Raw genomic sequence first — 24511 nt, 5'->3', positions numbered from 1 at the left:
GGATAAGGCACTACTCACTCGAGTAGTTAGCCTTAGCGAGTATACTCTCTCATCTCTATTAATCATCAATATGCCGAGGATTTACTGCCTGCAAGTTCGGAGGGAGCATCTGCATTGTATATGTAATGTGTGAACACATTAGAGGCTCATAGTCTAATTTCTCAAAATCACACGATTATCAATTTCATTGGAAGCCAATTAACCTATTCAATGTTTTCAAAGGGTGGCTGGAAAAAATACAGTACTATGAGTAAAACTGCCCAGAGACAGGGGAGTATTAATATACTCCATCGATAACACACACAATATATTGATCTGTTCTAATGAATGTGTATATGATGTGGTTTACCATGATTCTTCATTTTTGAAGCCTTGCCCCTCTCTAAAGCCTTCTGTTTTCGTTTTTCTTCCAGTCTCTCCCTCTTCAACTGTCTTCTTAACAGCCTCTCTTCCTTCTCCTTGGCCTACAAGAATATCATGCATTAAAATAGTAACAGGACAGACAGATGAAACAAATCATTTACAATTGCAGTAAATAAAAACAGTAACCATAGTAAAGAATATTCTGGCATTGTTCTCATTTTTTTCAGTGCGTTTTCAGAAATTGACTGAAGTGGTGGTTCTTTATCTTTATTTATGGAGCTATTCACCCCTTGTCCGAAGCGTATGGTCTTTTTTTGTTCTCTCTAGTGCAGGCACAGCTGTTTCCATATAACCGTTTATTAACAAAGCTCACTTTATATTTTAGTGTTTTTTAGACATAATTGCATCTGTGCCCCCATCACCTGTCTCTAAGCGCTACTTTTAATATCCTCCTGCCTCCGCTGCTCTATTTCCCAGCGCTGTGTAAGGAGAAGCCATTCTGCGCTGCAGACGCCTTCTCCCCTTCACAGAGCCCATTCACTGCCAGACCCGACGCACTGTCAGGGTATCAGTACATCGGGTGTACAGTACTACATGTCACAACCTCATGCATCGAGACCCTGACAGTGCATCGGGTCCAGTGGGGAAAAGGTGCTGTGAAGAGGAGAAGCCGTCTGTAACACAGAATGGCTTCTCCTTGCACAGCACTAGGGAGCAGAGCAGCGGAGACAAATAAATAAAGCAATAATACTATTGAAAAATACATCTGGTCCCACAAAAAACAAGCCTCAGACAGCTACGTTGATGGATAAATAAAAAAAAAAAAAAAAAAAAAAGTTATGAGCTTTTAAAAATGGAAGGAAAAAAAAGGCCGCATCCTTAAGGGGTTAAGGTTCCTACACTCCCGCAGGCAAGTGTTTACATGTATATATTACAGCCAGGGGTCAATCCATACATGGTAGCACATGGTGAGAACTATTCTATACAGGGGTCACATGATCACATTCAGCACTAGGTCCGTGAATCACATGGTTTATGGGACCACTGTATAAAAATGCTTAGTATGACACTATGAAATAGGTTCAGCCTCTCATACTCCTTTACCTGATGTTATATACAGAGAAATTCATTTATGGTTTACAACAAGATAAGAACAAATTTAAAGTGTATATCCAAAAGGACTACTGGAAGGGTGGGAAAGTTGATGATGATGCAAGCTCTCCTAAAAAAGCATATAAAAAGTACATATTCTATGCACTACAAGCAAACTCACCACAGATTGCCGGCGCTGCTCTACGGTCAGTTCATCATCTGAATCGCTGTAGTACTTAGAGTACAGGAATGGCTTATGGACATAGGCATGCCGGGTGCCTTTTGTCTTGGTTTCCCCGTGTTCACCAGACGATTTGGCTTTATTCTCTGGATCTACTTTCTCCTCTTCATCTAAAATAAAATGTTTACATGTAATACCCCATGCCTCCAGCTAGTGAACTAGGGAGGGAATATAGCGAACAACTAATGCAAGCTTCCTGGCGTCTACAAGTCACAAGTTTCGGCACACGCCATATTTGTTTCCCAATTAGCGACTTTACCTTTTCTCGCCACTTTGAAAAAGTGATTTAAGAATGCGGCAGGACTTAGTGAAGGTATGGCCACCCATGGCCCGCCACAGTCAGAGCTGTGGAGTCGGAGTCGTTGTCAGAGTCCAATTTTGGAGGAGTCGGAGTCAGTAGGAATGTACTGCTATAATTATCACTTAAAAACATGGAGTCATATATAAAGGAATGAAGAGGTTTGGCCTACCGACTCCGCAGCCCTGGTCGCAGTTTCTATAATTCACACCTGAAACTGGCGGAAATTATAACCGAAATCTACGCCAGCTCGTAACTGGCATAGATTCCTATTTTTGGCGCAGGGATGGCACAAGATGTACCCAATGTAGTAAGAGGTGCGATAGCCTGACAGGAACAAAGAGGTAGGTGTTTGGCTTCGCCTCCTGTCCATGGCTCGCTCCCTTTTCCCTTTCTCCTGGGTCTCATCAAACCTTCTTAGTTACATTCTAAGACACATTTGTCAAAGGCTGCAGGTGGCGGCCATTTTTTTTCTTAATAAACTTCCTAGACTACCTTTTTAAGCTGCACATTCAATTGTAAAAATGATATAGTAATGAAGACAAACTAGAATAATGGAAGTTACTGCTTGGTCAAGCGAACAAAGTTTTGCAGCGCCAATTCACAGCTAGCAAACAAAGTAGATGACAGCTAATGCTCATTTCCAACTTTGGAATTTACCATCAGAAGTAATTTCGCCCTCTTCTGTACTATCCGACACAGCATCTTCTTCATCGCTGTCTTCTTCAAATGAGGATAAGTCACTGGTGTGCACAGAGCTGACCGTCACATCCGAAAAAGCATCGACGTCAGAATCGGGTAAGGCACATTCTGTAAAACATGACAAATGAACTGAAGACTTGTAATGAAGAGCAGTGATAGTAACAGCTTGTTTGTAGTATAACAACCAGAGGGGCATTTGACTGATCGCCTTGATTCCCGCTCCCGGCAAATAGCCAATTTTATCAAGGAAAACCATGGTATGACATGGTGGGCATGCCGATGTTCTGCCATCCAAGTACGCCTTCAGTCCGTCGTCACAACATACACAGCAGCCCTTCATTTTGATGATTGACACGGAAGGTTATGTTCATGGCATGCAGCTCTCATTATAAAAGGAGAACAATGCATCTGACTTAAGCTGACCTTTTATAGAAACAAAGGCATATTCCTTTCCTCGGGCCGTCGCTAACAGAGGATAATAATGATCTATTACACAGCATGTGTATAGTCTAAAAATAATGTACAGCAGTCTTATGCTAATTAACAAAATTCCTGAAATGGGACTCTACTCCAGGGAAAATAAGCTGGAAAGCAGCCAAAACTATGCGAAGAGCTCGGTGTGCCCAGTCCATGACTATAATCCGCACCGCTCTTCTCCTAGTTTACTTGGTCACACTCCACACACTTATGCCTTAAGCCATTTACTTTTCTCTGCTTCCTTGATTTTCTTATGGCATGAGGTAATTCTAAATGAAATGCCCGTTATAGGTTTTGCATCGTCCTTCCACAGGCAGGGCTCTAAGCAGTGAATAGGAAGACAATAGATCGGCTCCCTTTGCAAACCTTAGTGTCCGAGGAGCAGCACACTGATAGTCTGACTCTGAAGGGATCCTGTATGTCACGACAGCTTGTACAGGGTTAGGCACAGGCAGACAAGCTGACCCTTCCACAGGCTGAAAAAAGCAGTTGCAGCCTCCAACATTAACCCAACTTTAGAAAGCCATAGAAAAGTGCAAAAACATCTTATTGGTGATTGTTTGACTCTTTAATCACCGCATTTATAATTCTTTAACACCTTAATGACTGCAATATGTGTATATACATCGTGTGGCCTTGGGAGCCGGAACCACATCAAACCCGGACGGGGCCAGCAGAGTACGGCTGGCAACAATCGCGATAGCTCAGATCTCAGCCGTTTAACTGTTTAGTAGCAGCATCTAAGCAGCCTCCTGATTGGCTGGAATCGGCACACGTGACGGGGCGGAGCTACGCGATGCCGCGTAGAAGGGGGCGGAGCCAGAACGCCGCTGCTGCCGGACAGACCCGAAGGCAGAAGACTCTTCTGCGCAAGCGCGTCTAATCGGGCGATTAGACGCTGAAGTTAGACGGAGCCATGGAGACGGGGACGCCAGCGCAGGGAAGGTAAGTGAATAACTTCTGTATGGCTCATATTTAATGCACGATGTATATTACAAAGTGCATTAGTATGGCCATACAGAAGTGTATACCCCACTTGCTTTCGCGAGACAACCCCTTTAATTAGAAACACCGCAAAGTGCTATGTACTGCAATACAGAAATATGGCAGCATATAGTACAAATCATCAAGTGATCACAATTTAAAGTCTCATAATGGGACTAAATAAAAATGGGAATAAAAGGTTTACTATTTTTTTTTTAAAATAGAAAATAGATAAAAAGGATTACAAGTTTAACCCCCCCCCCCCCCACACACACACACAAAATCTGAATTAAAAAAATAAACACAATCGGTATAGCTGAACTATTTAATATAACCAATTCCAGGCCTTTTCTTGGTCACCCACATTCCCCCATTTTTTCGCCTTTTGACCCCACTTACATTTTTTTTTAAGGGAGTCTGTAAGCTTGAACATTCGGTCTAAACTGCAGACGTATTATAGAGCATGAGGAGCTGAGCAGATTGATATATAGTTTTAGTAGAACTTGTATTTTATTCATTTGTATCCCTGCTCATTCTCAGCTGGACAGTCCAATGGGCGGTCCCATCAGTGATTGATGGCCATTTCTATATGTACAGTCATACACAGCTGTCAATCACTGATAGCTCCGCCCATTGGACTGTTCAGCTCGGGATGTGCATAGATGCAAATGAATAAAATACAAGTCCTACTGAATCTTTCCCCATAAAACTATATATTAATCTGCTCGGCTCCTCCTGCTCTATAACATCATGGGTTGAAAAAGAACATGCTGCTGCCACTAAAGGATTCTTACTGCATACGGTGTTATTGAGTCTATGTATACAGAAAGCGCCATCTAGTGATGGCTACAGGAAGCACAACAAACACAGCATTTCCTGCAAACACTTCAATCAGTGCAGTGTCTACTGTAGCGACAAAAAAAGTCTCACCTCGTCTTATCCACTTCAGCTTGCAGCATATATTTCACATATAGGAGTATACTCACATACTTCATTAACCACTCGATCCGGTGGTATTTATACGTAATGCAGAATCAAACAGGTGGGAACTTGAAGTGCCGTGAATAAAAACTCCTTTTATTGTAATCTGTGCATGTAAAAATCACAGGTCCAGATGACTAGTTTCAGCTCCTCATGAGCCTTGATCACCTCTTATTCACGGCTCTTCAAGTTCCCACCTGTTTGATTCTGCATTACGTCTACTGTAGCGACTGCTACTAGTGAATCTACAGTTTAGTGTAAAAACTCTCTATTGTAGGTAATAGCACTGATTTTTTTGGGTGACCACAAACATAATTGGACTTAGGAGACAAAAGCAGGCAAGAATTAGGGGAATCATCTTTGAAGCAATTTACTTATCCATGCACAAGGCAGTACTGCCCACCTTAATTCAGGTTACAACATTCATAAATGAAGACCCACATATTAATAGATGAGTAGAGATGAGCGAGCGTACTCGGAAAAGCACTACTCGCTCGAGTAATTGGCTTTATCTGAGTATCGCTGTGCTCGTCCCTGAAGATTCGGGTGCCGGCACAGAGCGGGGAGCTGCAGGGGAGAGCGGGGAGGAACGGAGGTAAGATCTTTCTCTCCCTCTCTCCCGCCCGCTCTCCCCTGCTCCCCGCTGTGACTCACCTGTCAGCCGCAGCGGCACCCGAATCTTCAGGGACGAGCACAGCAATACTCGGATAAAGCAAATTACTCGAGCGAGTAGTGCTTTTCCGAGTACGCTCGCTCATCTCTATAGATGAGGCATTGTCTGATTTTCCCTGTATGTAATGTATAATAGTGCGAGGGGTGAGTAGCTCCTACCTTCCTTCATAAAGTCAGCAGCCTTCTGCTTGCTGCTACTCTTTTCAGCATTACTGTGTTTAGCAGGTTCCGCGTCGCCTTCCTTCTCCTTCCCGGACTTCTCTTCCTTCTGCCTTGCGGTGTCATCACTCCTCTTCACGTGCTCGTTTCTTTTCTCTGTCCTAATTTCTTTCTTCTCCTCCTTCCGGTCTGGTTTCTCGCTGACCTCGATTTTCTTCTCTACTCTCTCCACAGATTTCGGTCTCTGTTCATCAATGTCATTTGGAGTGTCTTTGCTTTGCGTGGAGCTAATTGCTTCATTGACTGAATTCTTAATGTCCTCAGCTGGAGGTGTAATGTCATTTATATCTTCTACATTGATGAGTGGCTCCACACTTTCACTGGAGATTTCAGGAGGGGGTTTGTCATTCTCCAGTGCCTCTTCTATGAACACATCAGTGCTCTGCGGTGGAGGAGGCTTCCTGGGTACCTTGTCCGTACTTTTATGGTTCGAGTTCTCAGACAAGGCCCAGGCAGCCGTGGCTTCTTGATTCAAGGAACTTATGGTTTCCAAAATGGACATGGCATCGTTAGCAACACTGGTGCTGGGTCCAACCATAGATGCAGAACCTTAGGAGGAGAATGGGAAAAAAATAAATAAAAATTACACAAACAGTCATAAAGGCACAATACAATTTTTTGAATCCAAAAATTCTGATAACTTTGATACAGAAATTGAAGACACTCTTTAATGGGCAAGTCCCAGTCTTGGGAAGTTTCAGACCTACAATTCTTGAGACTGTCCATTCTTTTAAGTCAACTTCATGCGATTTTTTAGTACACTGATCTCTCAATTATCAGCAAGTTATCGCTTGTGATAAGAGATGAGCGAGCATACTCAGTAAGGCGATATAGTCGAGACAGCATCGCCTTTTTCGGGTACCTGCTGGCTTGTCCCTGAAGATTCGGGGGGGGGGGGGGGGGGGGGGGGGGGGGGGGCCGCGGGGGGAAATCGGGAGAGAGAGAGAGGGATCTTTCTCACTCTCCTCCTCGCTGCCCTGCACCACCCCCGACCCCCCCGAATCTTCAGGGACGAGCCAGCAGGTACCCGAAAAAGGCGATGCTGTCTCTCGAGTATATCGCCTTACCGAGTATGCTCGCTCATCTCTAGTTGTGATATATCCGGCATATCTTGCTTGTGCCAAATTAGCGGGAATAAGAGTATTCAGGAGCTGCTGCGGAAATCAAGACAATCATACACAGTTGGTGTAGTCAGAGGATGCATCAAGCAGCGGGTATTTATACCAAGCAGTAAGCATGGGTTTGCCGGGAGCGGCTTCATTACAACCAATAGAAAAACAGTACGTTCTTATCCAACTAGAGCATTAGTGAGATAGCGAGGGTGCGGCTTATCTATCCACAGATGTTCCCATCAGAAACCAGGGTGGTCGTCTTATAGCCGTGTCATTTGCTGCATCATATCATCCCACTCTTGAGAAGTTTGATAACTCTATGAGGTCGACTGGCTTAGGCTGCGAGTCTCTGTCTAGTATAGATAAGCTTCTGTGCCCTTATATCTCGTAACGCCCTGAATCATTTAGCATAAACATCTTCTCTTCACTCTAATCTCTTATGCCCACATAATAGGAATACTTAAATCAACTATAATATTACTTATCGATGTCTCATCTCTAGCATCGCAGTTATAAAGACCCTTTGAGGAATATATTCTCTAACATACGCATACTATAGGTGAGCCGCGTTTACACCGCACCACTATTGTGCAAGTTGATCGTTAAATGGAGTGGTTTGCACGATAGTTTGCAGTGCGAACGCACACCGCGAAAGACAGATCGGCAATAGAATCGCTGACTGGATCTTTTATACAGACCATAAAATCATCATTGGGCTGCTGTTTAACTCCTTAATGACACGCCTCCCTCCCCCCGCATTTTCATTTTTTCCTCCCCCTTTTTAAAAAAATCGTAACTCCTTCATTTATCCATCGACGTCGCTGTGTGAGGGCTTGTTTTTTGCGGGACGAGTTATATTTTTCAGAGGTACTATTTAATGTACCATATAAGGTACTGAAAAACTTAAAAAAAAATTCTAAGTGGAGTAAAATAAAACAAATGTCATTCCGCCATCTTTCGGTGCGTCTTGTTTCTATGGCGCACAAACTGCAAGTTGGGTCTGTACAATTACTGCGATACCAAACTTGTATAGTTTTTTTTGCTGTACTACTTTTATTGTTTTTCAAAGACATTTAATTTTTTTTTTATTATTTTCTGCCGCCATCTTCTGCGCACAATAACTTTTTAAATTTTTCCCTCAACATAGTTGTGTGGGGGCTTATTTTTTGCGGGATAGCCTGCAGTCTGTCTCAGTACCATTTTTGAATACATATGACTTTTCGATCGCTTTTTAATGCATTTTTTTCTGAGAGACAGAGTGACCAAAAAAGTGCATTTCTGGCGTTCTTTATTTATTTATTTTTTTAGACAACATTCACCGTGCGGGATAAATAATGCATTACTTTAATAGATTGGACTTTTACGGACGCAGCAATACCAAATATGTTTTTTTTTTTAAATTAAATTATTTAGATTTTATTATAAATATGTCAAAACAGAGTTTTGTTTTTTTTAAGTATCACAGGGCACAACAACTAGCTAGCTATGCTTTTATCGCTCCTGCAGTAATACTTAATGCCACAGCATTAAATAATACTGCTATCGGGTAGGCAGTCTATCAAGCCACCCCGTGGGCATAGCTTGATAGGCAGTCAGCTAAGACAGTCCTGGGGCCATTCAGAAGGCCCCCAGCTGCCATGACACCCCCACGGCACCCTGCAATCTCATTGCGGGGGTGCCATACGTGTCAGAATTGGCAGCGGCATTGAAAGGGTTAATAGCGCCAATCAGCCGCACGGCTGATTGCAGCTATTGCTTGCAGGTGCCAGCTGCAATAAACAGCCGGCGTCCGCGCTGTATAAAGAGGTCCAGCAATCTCTCTTAATACATACCCCGACCCCGCAAGACGTAACTGTATGTGCTATAGCGGGAAGGAGTTTAACAGGCACTTTAAAACAGGCAGTTCATTTATGAACGACTGCCTGTTTACTGTGAATGGAGACAGGTGGGCCCAAATGATCCCCGGACGCATATTAACCACTTCCTCCGCACTTCTGCCACAATCACAACCTGATTGGTTGTTTGGGTTGGCTTCCAGCAACCGGATTAGTTGTTTGGGTTGGCTGATTCACAATTCGAGCAACCTGATTGGTGTTTGTGGCAGAAGTGCAGAGGAAGTTGTTAATATGCCCCCCCGGACCGCTCTCCCTCCATTCACTTCCACTTTCAAGTACATAGAGCGCTATGTACTAAAGAAAGAAAAAGGCAGAAAGGGTTAAAAACTCCTCCTGCCTTCTTCTTGAGGGTTCTTAGCTATTGCTAACAACGGACCACCCCTTCTGCTTCTGATTGATTGCACAAGCAGAGGCTTTAATCCCCGCAGTATTTTTACTATTGGCTGGGATTAAAGCCCAGGACCAAGAGCCATAGATTTACTGTGCTTGGTCCTTATTAGGTTAAAATCATCGTTCAGACAGAAAATGTACGATGGTAGCATCTACACGCAACAATTATCACTCATTTTCGGTCGTTCCAACAAATTTTGAGCAATAATCGTTGGGTGTAAATGGGCCTTAAAAGCAAAGGACTGATCAGCCCTGGGATGGCTGTTGGGAGTAATCCCTTGTAAAAATTAGATATTTGTATTTACCGTCATATCTTTTTCTTGTCATGTTCACTCGGGGACGCAGCTTGTGCCGTGGGTATAACTACTGCCACTAGGAGGCGGACACTAAGCAAAAAAATGGTTAGCTCCTACAAGCGCCAGGCGTATCAGTTTGTATGTAAGTAGTAGGAGCACCAGAGTAGGATACGAAAAACGATGCGTAGTGTAACTTATAAAACATTAGGAATTAAACCGCAATAGCGGAGAATCGTGCGCAACTCCAGGGAAAACACTCCAACTAGGAGGGAGATAGCAAACAAATCCCAAAATAGAAAGTTAAAAAAAACTGGATGAGGGCCGCCCCCCCAATTAATAAGATGACAAAAAGATTTTACATCAAGTACAAAAATCTACTTTTGTTGTCTGTGTCATTGGTGGGAAAAATATGTAAGACGACAAGCGGGTAGTTATATGGCTGTCTGCAAAATGCACCGACCAAGAGAGGCGTCCGAGGATGCAAAAGTGTGAACCTCGGAAAATTTTGTAAATGTGTGCAAAGAGGTCCAGGAGCTTTGCTGATCTGAAGGGCGGAAGCGCCATTACGCGATACTCAAGATGCGCCCACAGCCCAGGTCGAATGTGCAGTAACACAGAAGGGAGAATCTCTGCCCTCTGCACGGTATGCCTCCAGCATGGCTGACCTGATCCAGCATGAAACAATCACTATTTACTGCAAGACCTTGATAGACTGGAGCATTCTGCCTTGGGGTCAGACATGGTGCTAGGGTCTAATTCACTTGCAGCCATGGGCACTGCAGAAGGGGCACAAGAATAAAGGAGCTAGCTACCCTATCCTGCGCTGGTGGTACTAGTCCTCGCTGCTGTGAGAAGTAGTACCACAGGTCTCAGGCAAAGCGAGAGAGAATATGGAGATCAGGAGGAAAGAGAAAAAAAGACCTGAGGACAGGCAAAGGGCAACCAGAGCAGCGCCTGGAGGATTCTCCACGAAGTACCTCCTTCCTGAAGGGGCACCCTGATAGTCTGAAGAGAGCCTGTGAGCCCATCCCTATAAGTATAGCCACCAATAGAGTGATTAGAAGTCTGCGCCCAAGGTCCTAAAAGGTCTTGGTAATATCACTGCATGAGCAGCAACACCGATTCCAATAACACGGACAAGAAAAGGGCTTAATCTGCTGTTCGTGGGGGTCTGACTGCTAGGACCCTCACTGATCCAAGAGATCACAACAATTTCAATGGGACTGCCAGATATTGCAAAACACTTGAATTCTGCTACCTGTGTGGCTATCACTGTCAAAACTTAAAGGGGTTGTCCCGCGGCAGCAAGTGGGTCTATACACTTCTGTATGGCCATATTAATGCACTTTGTAATGTACATTGTGCATTAATTATGAGCCATACAGAAGTTATAAGAAGTTTTTCACTTACCTGCTCCGATGCTAGCGTCCTCGTTTCCATGGAGCCGACTAATTTTCGCCGTCTAATGGCCAAATTAGCCGCGCTTGCGCAGTCTGGGTCTTCTTCTTCTTTTCTCAATGGGGCCGCTCGTGCAGGATGCCGGCTCCGTGTAGCTCCGCCCCGTCACGTGCCGATTCCAGCCAATCAGGAGGCTGGAATCGGCAATGGACCGCACAGAAGCCCTGCGGTCCACCGAGGGAGAAGATCCCGGCGGCCATCTTCAGCAGGTAAGTAAGAAGTCACCGGAGCGCGGGGATTCAGGTAAGCACTCTCCGGTGTTCTTTTTTAACCCCTGCATCGGGGTTGTCTCGCGCCGAACGGGGGGGGGGGGGGTTTGAAAAAAAAAAAAAAAAAACCGTTTCGGCGCGGGACAACCCCTTTAAGAATGAACCAAGGGCAATATTTATTTTTGAGTCAGTAGGGATCCCAAGGTTGGAAGCCGACCGATCAGCAGATTTTCCCTTAGGGCTCACTCATACTGGCATATGAGGGCTGCGTATTACGCAAAAGGTTTCATGTGTAATATGCAGTACATAACACGAATATTTGCTGCATCTCTTAAATCCCCATTACGTGTGAAAAATATGTGCAAAATACGCAGGCCAAATACGCCAGTATCATTGAGCCCTCATCCTGTGAAGAGGGAATAACCTGCCGAGATGGAACAACCTCTAACGGGAATAAACTACTGCAAACACATACAGGACAAACAATAAATCTGTTACCAAACCAAATATAAGTTACAGAAGAAACGACTGCCGATAGCCACAAGGTCATCGAAAATACAGTTTTTACTAATATAGGTAAAGTCATCAAAAGCAGTGATAAGTCTTACAAGAGACAAAAGTCCAGCGGACAACACCAACCCAGACATGCAGATCAGCAACAGCCTTCAGCCGACTCCCAGATGAAGCCTGTTGCTGAAAGACATGTCTCAGGGTGACGCCATGCCGATGTGCTTTTATTTGTGCTGTACCATTGGGGAGCGAGTATTTAGTATGTCTTTAAGCGCAATTATGGGGTGTTTTTTTTTCCCCAGACATTTACTGTGTGGGATGAATGTGTTATTTTGATAGATCGGACTTTTACGTATGCAGCGATATCATACTTATAGTATCCTTTATTTTTTATAATTATAAACTTTGTTTTCCACTTTTTTACTTCTTTTTAAAAATTCCCATAGGGGGCTTCAAGTTCCGATAGACTGGTCGCTTATACCATAAGCTGCAATAATACAGTAGTTCAAATTTGGTATGCAACAAAGTCAGGCCACAGGCCCGTCTTACTAGGCAAAAATGCACAGCAGGCCCGGGGGCCTTCAGGAGCCCCTAGGCTGTCGAGATAACCGAACACCCCCTGATCATCTCATCACAGGAGGGCACGCGAAATCCCTGAGTGCCTATAGAGGCATTTCAAGGCTTCACAGCCGTGATAGGCTGTTGTGGGCGAGTGTCAGCTGTCAGAGACAGCATGATTAAAATAATAAATCTTGTTATTTGTATGAGCGCCAACTTATTCCGCAGCGCTTTCAGGTAATTTATTTATTACCCCCCACCAAGCTGGGTACTCATTTTATCGACCTCGGAAAGATGGAAGGCTGAGTAAACCTTGAGCCGCTACCTGAACTACGCGGGGATTGAACTCGCAACCATTCAGGTCGTGAGCGGGAGCTTAGGACTGCATTTCTGCTGCCTTAACACATGGCAGGATGTACCCTATAACAAAGTGAATGGGGACTATTCCCTTCCATTAGGGTCAGACTCCAGCAAATTACAATTAACCCCTTAATGACATGGCCTATTTTGGGTTTAAGGACGCAACGATTTTTGGCGGATTTTCTTCTAGTTTTCAAAAGTCATAACTTTTTTACTTTCCCGTCGACGCGGCCGAATAAGGGCTTGTTTTTTGCGTGGCGAACTGTAGTTTTTGATGGTGCCATTTTTGGGTAGATAGACTATATTGTAAAACTTTTTTATGATAACAGGAAGAGAAAACACATCAATTCTGCCATAGATTTTTTAATTTTTTTTACAGTGTTAATCATGCAGCATAAATGAGACATTCCATTTTTTCTGCGGGTCGGTACGGTTAGAACGATACCAAAATTCTTATATTTTTTTTAAGGTTTTTCCACTTTTCTGCAATAAAAACCCTTTTTTTGGAAATGTTTTTTTCTATATCGTTGCATTCAAAGTCCTGTAACTTTTTTATTTTTCTATGTACGGAGCTCTGTGAGGGCTTATTTTTTGAGAGACGAGCTGTAGTTTTTAATTGGTACCATTTTGGGGTACATACGGCTTTTTTGATCACTTTTATTGTGTTCTTAGGGAGGCAAGCTGGGTGCTAAAAATTAGCATTTTACCTCAGTTTTTTAGCCTTTTTTTAACGCTTTTTTCGTGCACATTCAAAAGCATGTGCAACTTATTGTATGCAACGTTATACTAAATATGTGGGGTTTTAATTTTTTTTTAAATCTTTTTTTATGCCAATATGAGAAAAAGCATTAAAAAAGGGATTTTTTTTTACTTACACACACACACACACACACACACACACACACACACAATTTTTGTCCCCCTGAGGGGCTTACAACACTGCACTGATGATCGCTGTGATAAGGCATGGCAGGGCTACTGCCATGCCATATCGCTTATACAGCGATTGCAGGCTATTGCAATACAGGATGCCAGTGTCTGGCGTCCTGTTGCCATAGCAACAGGCCAGGCTCTCTGCAATTATATCGCGATAGCCCGGCAGCTTCACAGAGGGAGCGAACCCCTCCCATGCCGCGATCTACATAAATCGCTGGCAGGGAATGGGTTAACAGCGGGGCGCGCATCTCCGATGCTCCCCCGCTGTTGTAGCGGGAGGCCAGCTATGACTGACAGCCGGCTGCCGCTGTGAAATAGCGCGATATCATAAGTGATCTCGCGCTATCCCCAGGACGTACGTTTACGCCCTTTTGCGGGAAGTACCCTGCTGCCAGGACATAAACGTACGCCCTGGAGCGGGAAGGGGTTAATGTAGATTTAGTCTGAAAAGGGTTGTCCAATCAGGATAACTCATGTCTATACTCTGTCTGGCATATCAAAGTAAAAAAAACAACAAAAAACAGCCCTCCACTTGGGATTCCCTCTATTAGCCCCAGCATAGAATGGTAGAGTTGGAAGGGACTCCCAGGGTCATCAGGTCCAACCCCCTGCTCAGTACCGGATCATTAAATCATCCCAGACAGATATTTGTCCAGCCTTTGTTTGAACACTTTCATTGAGGCAGAACTCGCCACCTCCCGTGGTAACCTGTTCCACTCCTTGATCACCCTCACTGTCAGTGTTTTCTAATATCTAATCTGTGTCTCCTCCCTTTCAGTTTCATCCCATTGCTTCTAGTCTTTCCTTGTGCAAATGAGAATAGGGCTGATCCCGCTGCACTGTGACAGCCCTTCAGATATTTGTAGACCGCTTTTAAAGGGGTTCTGTCAGCAAAAAAAAAAAATTGTATACTCACCTGTACCTCACCAGGCCGTTCACCAGACACCTCCTCGTCTTCCGATGTCCGTCCTGCAGGCTGTACAAGGCAGTGCAGAAGCTGGCAAAGTTCTAGCTCCGCAACTGCCTCGACCACTGCCGGGCGGCAAGTACTTCCGCCCGGGTCAGTGGTCGGCACGTGACACTTCACTCCTACGCCGGCCGCATCTAACCTGTGGAGTCCATGGCGAGTGCGTATAAGTCCCCCTTTCCCAGCGCACATGCGCACTCGCCGTTGAATCCGGCGGTTAGACGCGGTTGACGTAGGATTGACACGTCGTGCACCAGGAGTCACGTGCCGACCACTGACATGGACGGAAGTACTTGTCGCCCGGCAGTGGTCGAGACACAAGCGGAAGCTGGAACTTTGACAGCTTCTGCACTGCCTTAAACAGCCAGAGAATCCCGACGGTCACATGACCCCCCGGCTCCCGTAGTGGAAGTTATATTACCACTTTTGGTACGCAGAGCTCATTGAGCACTGTGTACTCAGGAAAGGAGAAGGCAGAAAGGGTTAAAAACCTCTCCTGACTTCTTCTCCAGGTTATCAGCTGTTACTAACAGCTGACAATCTGTCATGTTTCTGATTGATTGCAGAAGCAGGAGGCTTTAATCCCTGCCTTAATTTTACATACGGCTGGGCTTAAAGCCCAGGACCAGGCGCCGTATATTTACAGTACCCGGTCCTAAATGGGTTAAGTTGGGGTGCCCAGAACTGGACCCAGTATTCCAGATGAGGTCTGACCAACGCAACATTCACATGCAAAAATTTCACGTGAGTCTTGTGCATTCCAATGATTGGACTTATTCTACTTGAGCGATTCTTTTTCTCTGCCAGCGATGCTGCGAGGATAAAAATCGCAGCATGTTCTATCTTTTGACGGTCGCTCGGAACGCCTCACCTATTGTTTTCAATGGGACCTTAAAAGACATTGCAAAGTACCCGCATGCCGTTCGATGTGCATGTGAGTGTGATGCAATGTTTCCCATTGAAATCAATGGAAAATTCTTGCGATCCTGTAACACGGGTGAAACATGTGCCTGAGGATCACAACTTCACAGAAGCAATGCGAGATATTTTTGAATGAAAAACGCCTCGCATGGTCGTGAAAAACACATGTTGGCAAGCACAATATTGGGCAGCGCTTCCCAGCCCGATATTGCACTTGCCCATATGAATTTAGCCTAAGGGAGAGTAGAGGGGGATAATGACCTCACGTGATCTAGACTCTATGCTTCTCTTAATAGATTCCAGAATTTGATATATTTAACAGCCATGCAAGATTTTATGTACTGCACCTGCGCCATTTTACATTGTCACTGCGGGAACAACACGCAGCCACATCACATTCAACCATGATGTAAAACAAGTAAAACCTCAGTACCGGTGACAGACACAGACGCCTCCGACTTTTCTTCTGCTTGTTCATGATTTGCATTTGCATCTTCTTTGTTGTTTAGCGTGGCCAAAAATTCTTGTACGACTTTTTCCACTTGAGGTCTGAAGGTGTGATTTATTTTTGGGTCCACAACCTGGGATATAATGCGGTCAATACCGGACTCCAGCATCCCAGACCTAGCGTAAAGTAGAGACAAAAACCACAATCTTAATCAGATCTTGAACCTTCACATCATTGAAATGGAAGCAAACCAATGGGAGCCAGATGAGGTTATGTCTGGACTCAACTAGATGTCCATGTAATGAGACCCCAATTGAAACCTAGAAGGAAAGGCTTGTAATACTGAGCAGAGCGTTGGGTCACTCCTGTGGAAGAGGTTATATACTTACCATCAGTCTTTGGCCGGTCTTCACATTTCCCTAATGAATGGGAGCTAAAGAGGCGCCGTTCTCTATAGTGTGCCACGGTCCTTCTAGATGATCATGGCACATGCATAACATACATCAGAAATGTCCGATAGGTGGGCTCCCACCAGGTATTGGGAGAAGAAGAGTCCTGCGACCTGTCCAGCATTGTAAAGTGGCTGCCAACTGAGAAAAGTAGGAGAACAACCAGGTATGTGCGCTCTCAGACCTCTGGGAACCCTAGCAGATATTTATGATGTATCCTACAGAGAGGCCAGAAATGGCAGAATACCTCTGTAATTGATTTAACAATCATGTAGGACCTGAACTGCCAGCAATCTTATATCTATGCGGTTTCTAGATCGCCCGGTCTTCTGTCAGTGTGGACAGGGCTGGAAGCAGATGGTGCCATCAGTGATTGACAGCTATCTGGGTATGACTGTACATCAATCTCTGATAGCTCCGCCCATTGGACTGTTCAGCTCAGAGATATAAATGAATAGAATATAAGTTCTACTGACTCTTTCCCCATAAAACTATATACAATCCGCTCCTCCTGCTTTACAACAGGATGCCTGCAGTTTGGGCAGTATGTTCCGGGTGACAGATTCCCTTTAACAGGTGTTATTCGGGGACACCGTGTTGTACAAAAACTTCAGTCTGTAGTTGTTAAATAACAGCGCTCATACTCCTCCTTCCACGCTCCTCTGCCGGCTCTCCTTTCCCTGCTGGTCTTCCCATCCCAGTGCAGGGAGCCAGCAAGCATGTCCCCAACAAAAGGACCATGTGACCGATGCAGCCAATCTCCAGCTCCCTTCAGCTGCGGCGCTAACATGACCCAGCGTTGGCTCGTTTTACTCCCCTCTAGGAAGTGAAGTTCAGCGGGGAGCGGAGAGCCGGCAGTGGTAGCTTAACTTGTGATGGAGGTATAACGGACAATTATCCGTTTTGGCCAAGTTAACAACCGGAATCACACAAACGGTTTTATAACGTGACCTTAGATCAGTATCTACTGTGATCACAGCAGCGGCGGTGTACACGGGATCTCCCTCGTCTTACTTACTTGAGCACCTGCTGCCGGATGTTATTCCTCAGCTGGTTCTTGTTCAGATGAGGACTCCACGTGTGGTTCGCCAAGTGGTTGGAGACAAAATTATCAACACGCTGTCTCAGATTTTGGTATGCAGGCTGCAAGGGAAAAGAAACGCCATTCAGTGTGAGCCGCTATGATGCAATATACATATAAGGGCTCAGGGCCACATACAGCTCCTTCTCGTACGGATGGGCCTAGAATCCCTGATTGCCTCCTCTTGTAATAACCCTACAATTTCCATGTATATGGGGTGCAACACCTGGATAATCCCTTTAAGTGTCCCTTCACACGCCACCGATTTGCTGCAAATCTGCAACAGATTTCACGCCTTAAATCGCACCAAAACTATGATAAAAAAATGTTTGTGCATTTTTAAAAAAACAAAAACTAATAATATTATTAAGATATATAGCTAGGAGAGTCCAAGTATTGAGGGGTACTGTGACCAGAGCTCCCGCTCACCGGCATGGGGGGTGGTTGTGGTCACTTACTGCACAGGGAAATAAAACTAGGAGGGGACAGACATGGGATACGTTTTCCAAAAGGGGAAATCGGAGCCAATTCGGCAGCACACTCCAGGAGGGTCACAGGTGGGTGGGACGCAGATCTCGTTGCAGCTTTCACCCTGTTGATTTGAAGGGGTGAGATCAGTGCTGGAAGAAGCTGGCAGCAAATCTTCACCAAAGCCCAAACCATTTGGTGCAGATTTTGTTGTTGATTTCGGTGCAGATCGCCAGATTTCATCTCTTCCATTTAAATTTAAACAAAGGGGTGAAATCTACAGCTAATCCACACAAATGGGTTTTGGTGCAGATATTTTCAGCACCGATTTCATCACTCTGGCGTGGATTTTTTCAGCTGTGTAAAATGCGTAGCGATGTGTGAACGCACCCTTAGGCCGGCTGCACACGGGCGGATTTGCATTTCGGAATCAAGAGTGGGCATCTACCTCTGGATCTGCAGCAAATACCGCCCTTAGCATGCTCTGGAAAAGCGATTCTTCCTGCACATGAGCAGAAACCAATTGCAGTTTCCACTCGCAGAGGAAACAAAAATAAAAAAATCTCAGCATGCTACATTTTTGTGTGGATTCTGCGTGGACAACTTCCAATGAAGGCAATGGAAGCCGTCCGACATGCAGCGTGTCCACAATTGACATTGCAAGAGTTTCAAAAGAAAATCTGTACTGTGCATGTCCGACGACGAGCGGTGCGGACCATCCGCAGTGCAGGTGAAGAAAAAGAGAAGCAGGTACACGCAGAGATCGCTGCTGCCATGGCCGGATTCCGCACACGTGTGCAGGCAGCCTTAGGGCTCTTTCACATGGCCATAGGCGCCTCTATGTGCACCGGCTGGCGCTGTAAAAACGCGTGAACAGGCACAGAAATCTAACGTTTGTGCGCCTGTTCGGTCAGCACGGGCCCCGACGCATATACGCAAATGTACAAGAAAATAAATCCAGAAAGCGGCCGTATACTTACAAGAGCGCAGTTACAAACAACCCATGCCTTGATATGCAGGCAGCCAGACTGCTATATGGAGGAGCCATCGCACAGGTGAAGGTGCTGATGTGCAGCCACTCACACACCTCCTTATACAGAGGGGGCGGCTGCTTAGTACTTATCCCTGCACATAGATAAAGCATATACAGGGTGTCAGGCCACAGAGTACATGTAGTGCACCACCTATTAGTGACGCCATATTTCAATCCAGCGGCTGCTCCGCATCCTCACAGGTGAACCACACCTGTGGCTGCACATCAGTACCTTCACCTGTGCAGTGGCTCCTTCATATAGTAGTCTGGCTGTCTGCATGCTGAGGGATGTAGTGCCTCTACCCGCCCTCTTGTATTAGTACATCAGTAAGCATATGGCTGCTTTCTGTGATCTTTGTCTGTTTAGATTTCCCTTTTCTGTATCTTGACGTTTGTACAGGACGTGTGATTTTCTCACCTGTTGTGTGACCAAAAACATTTAGGCTGGGATCACACTGGGCGGATTCCCGTCGGAAATCTCGCGGTTTGGCCGCAGCAAAAACCGCGAGATTTCCGCCGGGGGAAGCGCCGCGGAAAAACCCGCGGCAACTTTGAAGCGGCCCGGCCGCTCGCTCTTCCACTGCAGCCGGAGAGGAGAGCGCAGCCGCAGCGGAATGAAAAAAGAATGGACATGCTGCGGTCGGCAAAGCCGCGCCGCAGCTTTGGGCGGATTAACCGCAGCAGATTGGCCGCCCCATGTGGACGAGATTTCTGAGAAATCTCGTCCACATGGCTGGCTAATCCCGAGATTAGCGGCCACGGGTGGATTTCCGCAGCAAATCCGCCCTGTGTGAACCCAGCCTTACAATTTTTTTTGCCACGTATGAACAAAAATCCAACATGTTTGTATTTCTTCTGACAATGGTGCTGCAGGAGGCTGCATGCCGGACAACACAGACATTGGTTTTATGCATCGTCACATGATCTTCATGTCACATCTAGCTCTGGTGTAAAATCCTTAACACCGGTCAATTAAAGCCTGGTTTACACGCAAAGCGATAATCGTTGTGTGCGTTTACAGCGCAAGGTGATCGCTCAAACATTTAGCGATCACTTTGTGCTCCGAGAGGGGGATGCAGAAGACAAGCGGGGCTGCTTGTCTTCTGCATCCAACTGTTCCCTGCTCAGAGCGACCGGCTGTTATACAGCAGAGCGCTCCGAGTGGAGGATGCAGAACACAGCTGGACCGCTTGTCTTCAGCATCCAGCTGTTCACGAAGCGCTCAGCTGGTATACAGCTGTGCACTCTGAGTGTGGTGGATGCAGAACACAGCTAGACAGCTGTGTTCTGCATACCCCGCCTGTCATCAGGGAGTGGGATACAGCTGAAACAATAGTATCTGTATCCCGCTGTTAATTCCTGATAACTGATCGCTGATCTTTCAGCACGCTGAAAGACAACACTGAGCGACGGCATAACAAAAACTGCACAATGTCAGTGCAGTGAGACACAACGATCATCACTCAGAAGACGGCTTGGAGTGAGAATTGTTGTGTAAGTCAGCCTTTACACTACAATGTTTTTTTCCAAATCCTGTAGGTTGAAGTGTTGCACACAGATACCTGCAGAAAACACTTGTGGTGTATAGGCTACAAGACCCCCAACCACTATCAGTCAGCGTGTGATATCACATCCTATGGCAAGAATACGCTCCACACCATCAATCACTATGATATCCTATCCTAGGGCGAGGATACACTTTATCTGCTGTGAAATAAATGTCAAAGGAAAGGGTGAATTCTTCCCCAAATTCTGCATCAAAATACACACCAGATGTGGAATTAGCGCTGCGCATCTGCTGTGGAGTGTCCGCAGCAAACACTACCCAGTCCGGATATCGCATAAGGATCTGATCACGCTGTGGACTTTTGGCAGTGATGTTTTGAAGCAGCCTTTGAGGCAGACCTGCAGCACTTTTCCCCCCCTCCATCTGAAGGCGTGATGTCTGCTGCAGACACTCTGTTTTGATGTGGTGTGTGTGCTGCGGATTGGTCATTATGGAAAGCCTGCTCCAAGGGCCATTTAACATGAGATGATCTGTCGGGCGCAGATGTCCAGCAGCTCGTCCCAGCGATGATCAATCCTACGCTCTTACACAGGAACCATCATCGCTGTGTGAATGGAGGCGGAGCGGCCAGGGATCGGTCCATCCCGCCTCCATTCCCAGTAAACAGGCCTTCATAGATGAACAGCTGCTAGTTTACACGGATGATCAGTTTTTAGGGTGCTTTCACACTAGTGATAAAATTGCGCAATGCGAGAGTGAATAAGATCGCAGAATTGTGAAACCAATGATTTTCAACAGTTTCCTTTACATCTGCGAAGTGTTCGCTCATGTAATGTTGCGAGGGGGAAAAAAATGGTGGCCCATCCTATCTTTTTGCATTAGGTGCTTCCCTATGGAGCCCGCTTTTTAATCACAAACTTGCGATTTTGCGCGATGTGTTTTTAACATTAGAAAGTTTTACTGACTTTCATGATAAAAAAAAACGCAGCAAAATCCTGCAAGAAAGTCGCAAGTGGCAGCGATATTTTTGCAAGAAAAGGCATCGCTGACACTCCAACGTCTCAGGAACAAAACTGCGATTTAAAATTTTTTTTTTTTTTTTTTTTTTAACCACAGCGATATCACGATCACCGGTGTGAAGGCGCCCCCTAGGCACACAAACAGAACACCGAATGAACTGTCGTCTGTCGCTCAGTGTGAAGCGCTCACCGGCTCATCGACAACCGCTCAGATTCTCCCTGATGGCGGGGGCCTGAGCGATACGTGTATAAGGGCCCCCGAGGCTGGAGACGTTCTGAGAACCTCAGATGCAACTCTATGGACAGCGGTCCGATCTGCACGGACGCTCCGCATCACGTCTTAGGGCGGGCGCACAGCGTAATACACGCACACGATACGCGGTGAGTGCCGTCCGTGAAGCTACATTGATTTTCATCGATCTTCTCACACCTGCCAATATTAATCGCGTATAACACGCTTAAAAGAGCGCCGCAGCTTCTATTATACCACGTATTGAGCGCGATTGAGCCTATGGTTCTCTACGGGCGCGTAATAAGCGCTGTACATACGCAGTTATATTACGTATGTGCGCCGTTTATACACAATGCCATTAAGCAACTCAATGGTAAATTAAAACAAGCCAGTCAGGCTGCGCAGGATGGCGTGCGTGAGATACGCCATCGTGACCAGAGCGAAATCGCTGCCCTCCGACTGTGCAGTCGTTATACACGTAGCGCTTTACCGTAAGATCCGCCTTACTCTCACCTGTAAAAACAGGACATGCAGTTTCTTTTCGGTCCGAGCTCCGCCTCGCGGGCTATAACAGGTCTGTGCGCGGTTTGCGGGACGCACCGCCGTGTGAGTAGGCCCTCCATTACAAGGGCGTGTGGTGACGGCGTATTCCGCAGGTGGGTTTTGCGCAGAATCCGCCATAAGCTCCCATGTGATCACACATATTGTGCAAAATACCTGCGCCTTAAAGATGGCGGCACGCTCTGGCTTATATGTATTACACACAAGATAGTGCGCAGCGATCGGCGGCACACGGTCATTGCACACGCAGCGCGACGACACAAAGCGAATTACACTCGCCGCCCTAAGGATAAGCAGCTGCGGAAGCGTCTGTAAGCCGCTGATCTCCTCCATGTTAGGGTTTCAACCGCACCGCGAGGAAATAACATACGCTGTAAACTAGGGCAGTCCTGGGAATGGTCTGCTGAAGACAGTGCTGCCAGCGGAGGGTCCGCATAACACCCCCCACCAATAACACCTAGCCTGTAGCACAGCCTCCTGACACTGAGCACTACAGGGAGGAGGCAGCCCCCACTACACCCCTCGCCCTCCTCACCTTCGTGTCCACATCAGCCAGGCAGTCTCTGCGGAACTGGTCGAACAGCCCCTGGCTCTTCAGGTGGTTGACGATCAGCGACACCAGCTTGGGATCTCCGGGCGGCAGGTTGGCCATGATATCCAGCGGCCGCCGCTCATCACCCAAAACAAACGTAACCGCTGCGGCGACCCCTGACCCGGAAACACCGGGGGATTCTGGGAGAAAGTGCCGCTTCTGAAGGCAAGAGAGACCAGTCAGCGGCAGCTCAACGGTGAGTTAAGAGAAGAGCGACATCTAGTGCTGGAGCCGGCGCACTGTAAGGACAGTGGAGGGACGAAGAGAGGCGTTGAATGTGGCCTCTAGTGGTAGCACTGGGTTATAGTGTGCACATGCGCAGTAACCTGAGAGGGATTGCACGGCAAGTGCGGCCTCTACTGGTAGATATCAAGTAAAGCATAGATGTAGACGAGTGCAGCAAGATATTTACACACAAGTGCAGGCCTGTTGGGTCATTAGTACTTTTATCTGACCAGCTCATTCACATGGGCCTACTTGCTCGTGCAGTATGCAAAGAATTGAACACATTGTTTTGAATGGGTTCCTGCTTGTTTTTTTTTTTTTTGCGTACATGAAAAAAATGCTTTAGTACTAGGGATGAGCGAGTATACTCGCTAAGGCACTACTCGCTCAAGTAATGTGCCTTAGCCGAGTATCTCCCTGCTCGGCCTTAAAGATTCGGGTGCCGCCGTGGGGCTGGGAGCTGCGGGGGAGAGCAGGGAGGAACGGAGGGCAGATCTCTCCCTCTCTCCCGCGCGCTCTGCCCCACTGCCCGCCGCAACTCACCTGTCAGCTGCGGCGGCTCCCGAATCTTTAGGGACGAGCAGGGAGATACTCGGCTAAGGCACATTACTCGGACGAGTAGTGCCTTAGTGAGTATACTCGCTCATCCCTATTTAGTACACTAAAAGGCCCCATAGAAGTCTGTGGGAGTGCGTAAATGTACACACAATGGTATGCACAATACGCTGCGCAATTCTGAACACATCTGGAACTCATTAGGCTAAATAGACATTTATATGGGTGCGTGGTCGTGTCCCGTGAACTAAAAACTCTGCCTTGTAAAATACGCCGTCACGTATTCTGCAAAAATGCGGTGCTGAGGCGTGCGCTAATGTGCATTCGCTTGTGTGAAGGAGCCATCATTCAGTCATATTTTGTATGGACCCGTTGAATTAAATCGGTGTATTCAGACGTGCGTTTTTTTTTTGTTTTTTTTTGAAGACTGATGTTGCGCGTAAAACAAAAAATGATAGCCTGTCCTAATTTGGCGTTATTCATGCACCAAAATCACCCATTGAGGGCGGCTTCACAAAACCGCATGCGCAAAAATGCTCCCCCAGCGCAATGTATTTGCACTATGAGGGAGGTTGATGAGGTACATTTGCACGTGCGTCTGCACATAGTACCGTACTTTTGGCGCACACAGGGCCAGTGCAGACGTGCGCACGTCACACTCCTGAGGATTAAAAGGCCATTTAGTCTAATGAGGTCCGGA

The 24511-nt window shown here is 46.2% G+C and overlaps 1 protein-coding gene across 4 annotated transcripts in view; it reads right to left on the bottom strand.

Moving 5' to 3' along the window:
• BOD1L1 (biorientation of chromosomes in cell division 1 like 1) overlaps nucleotides 1–23152 on the bottom strand; it is a 57780-nt gene extending 34628 nt beyond the window's left edge. For all 4 annotated transcript variants that reach the window (XM_066573268.1, XM_066573269.1, XM_066573270.1 and 1 more), the window contains exons 1-7: nucleotides 22975–23152; nucleotides 17557–17681; nucleotides 16075–16265; nucleotides 5970–6578; nucleotides 2655–2804; nucleotides 1637–1806; nucleotides 350–464 (exon numbers count right to left, since the gene is read on the bottom strand). In XM_066573268.1, coding sequence (XP_066429365.1) covers nucleotides 350–464; nucleotides 1637–1806; nucleotides 2655–2804; nucleotides 5970–6578; nucleotides 16075–16265; nucleotides 17557–17681; nucleotides 22975–23091 — 1477 coding nt within the window. In that variant the 5' untranslated portion in view covers nucleotides 23092–23152. The remainder of the gene's footprint in view (nucleotides 1–349; nucleotides 465–1636; nucleotides 1807–2654; nucleotides 2805–5969; nucleotides 6579–16074; nucleotides 16266–17556; nucleotides 17682–22974) is intronic.
• Between the last annotated feature and the right edge of the window lie 1359 nt (nucleotides 23153–24511).

The sequence above is a fragment of the Eleutherodactylus coqui genome, chromosome 7, assembly GCF_035609145.1.
Source record: "Eleutherodactylus coqui strain aEleCoq1 chromosome 7, aEleCoq1.hap1, whole genome shotgun sequence".
Classification (NCBI taxonomy): Eukaryota; Metazoa; Chordata; class Amphibia; order Anura; family Eleutherodactylidae; genus Eleutherodactylus; species Eleutherodactylus coqui.
The sequence above is the reverse complement of the archived record's forward strand: the minus strand, read 5'-3'. Positions and strand labels throughout refer to the sequence as shown.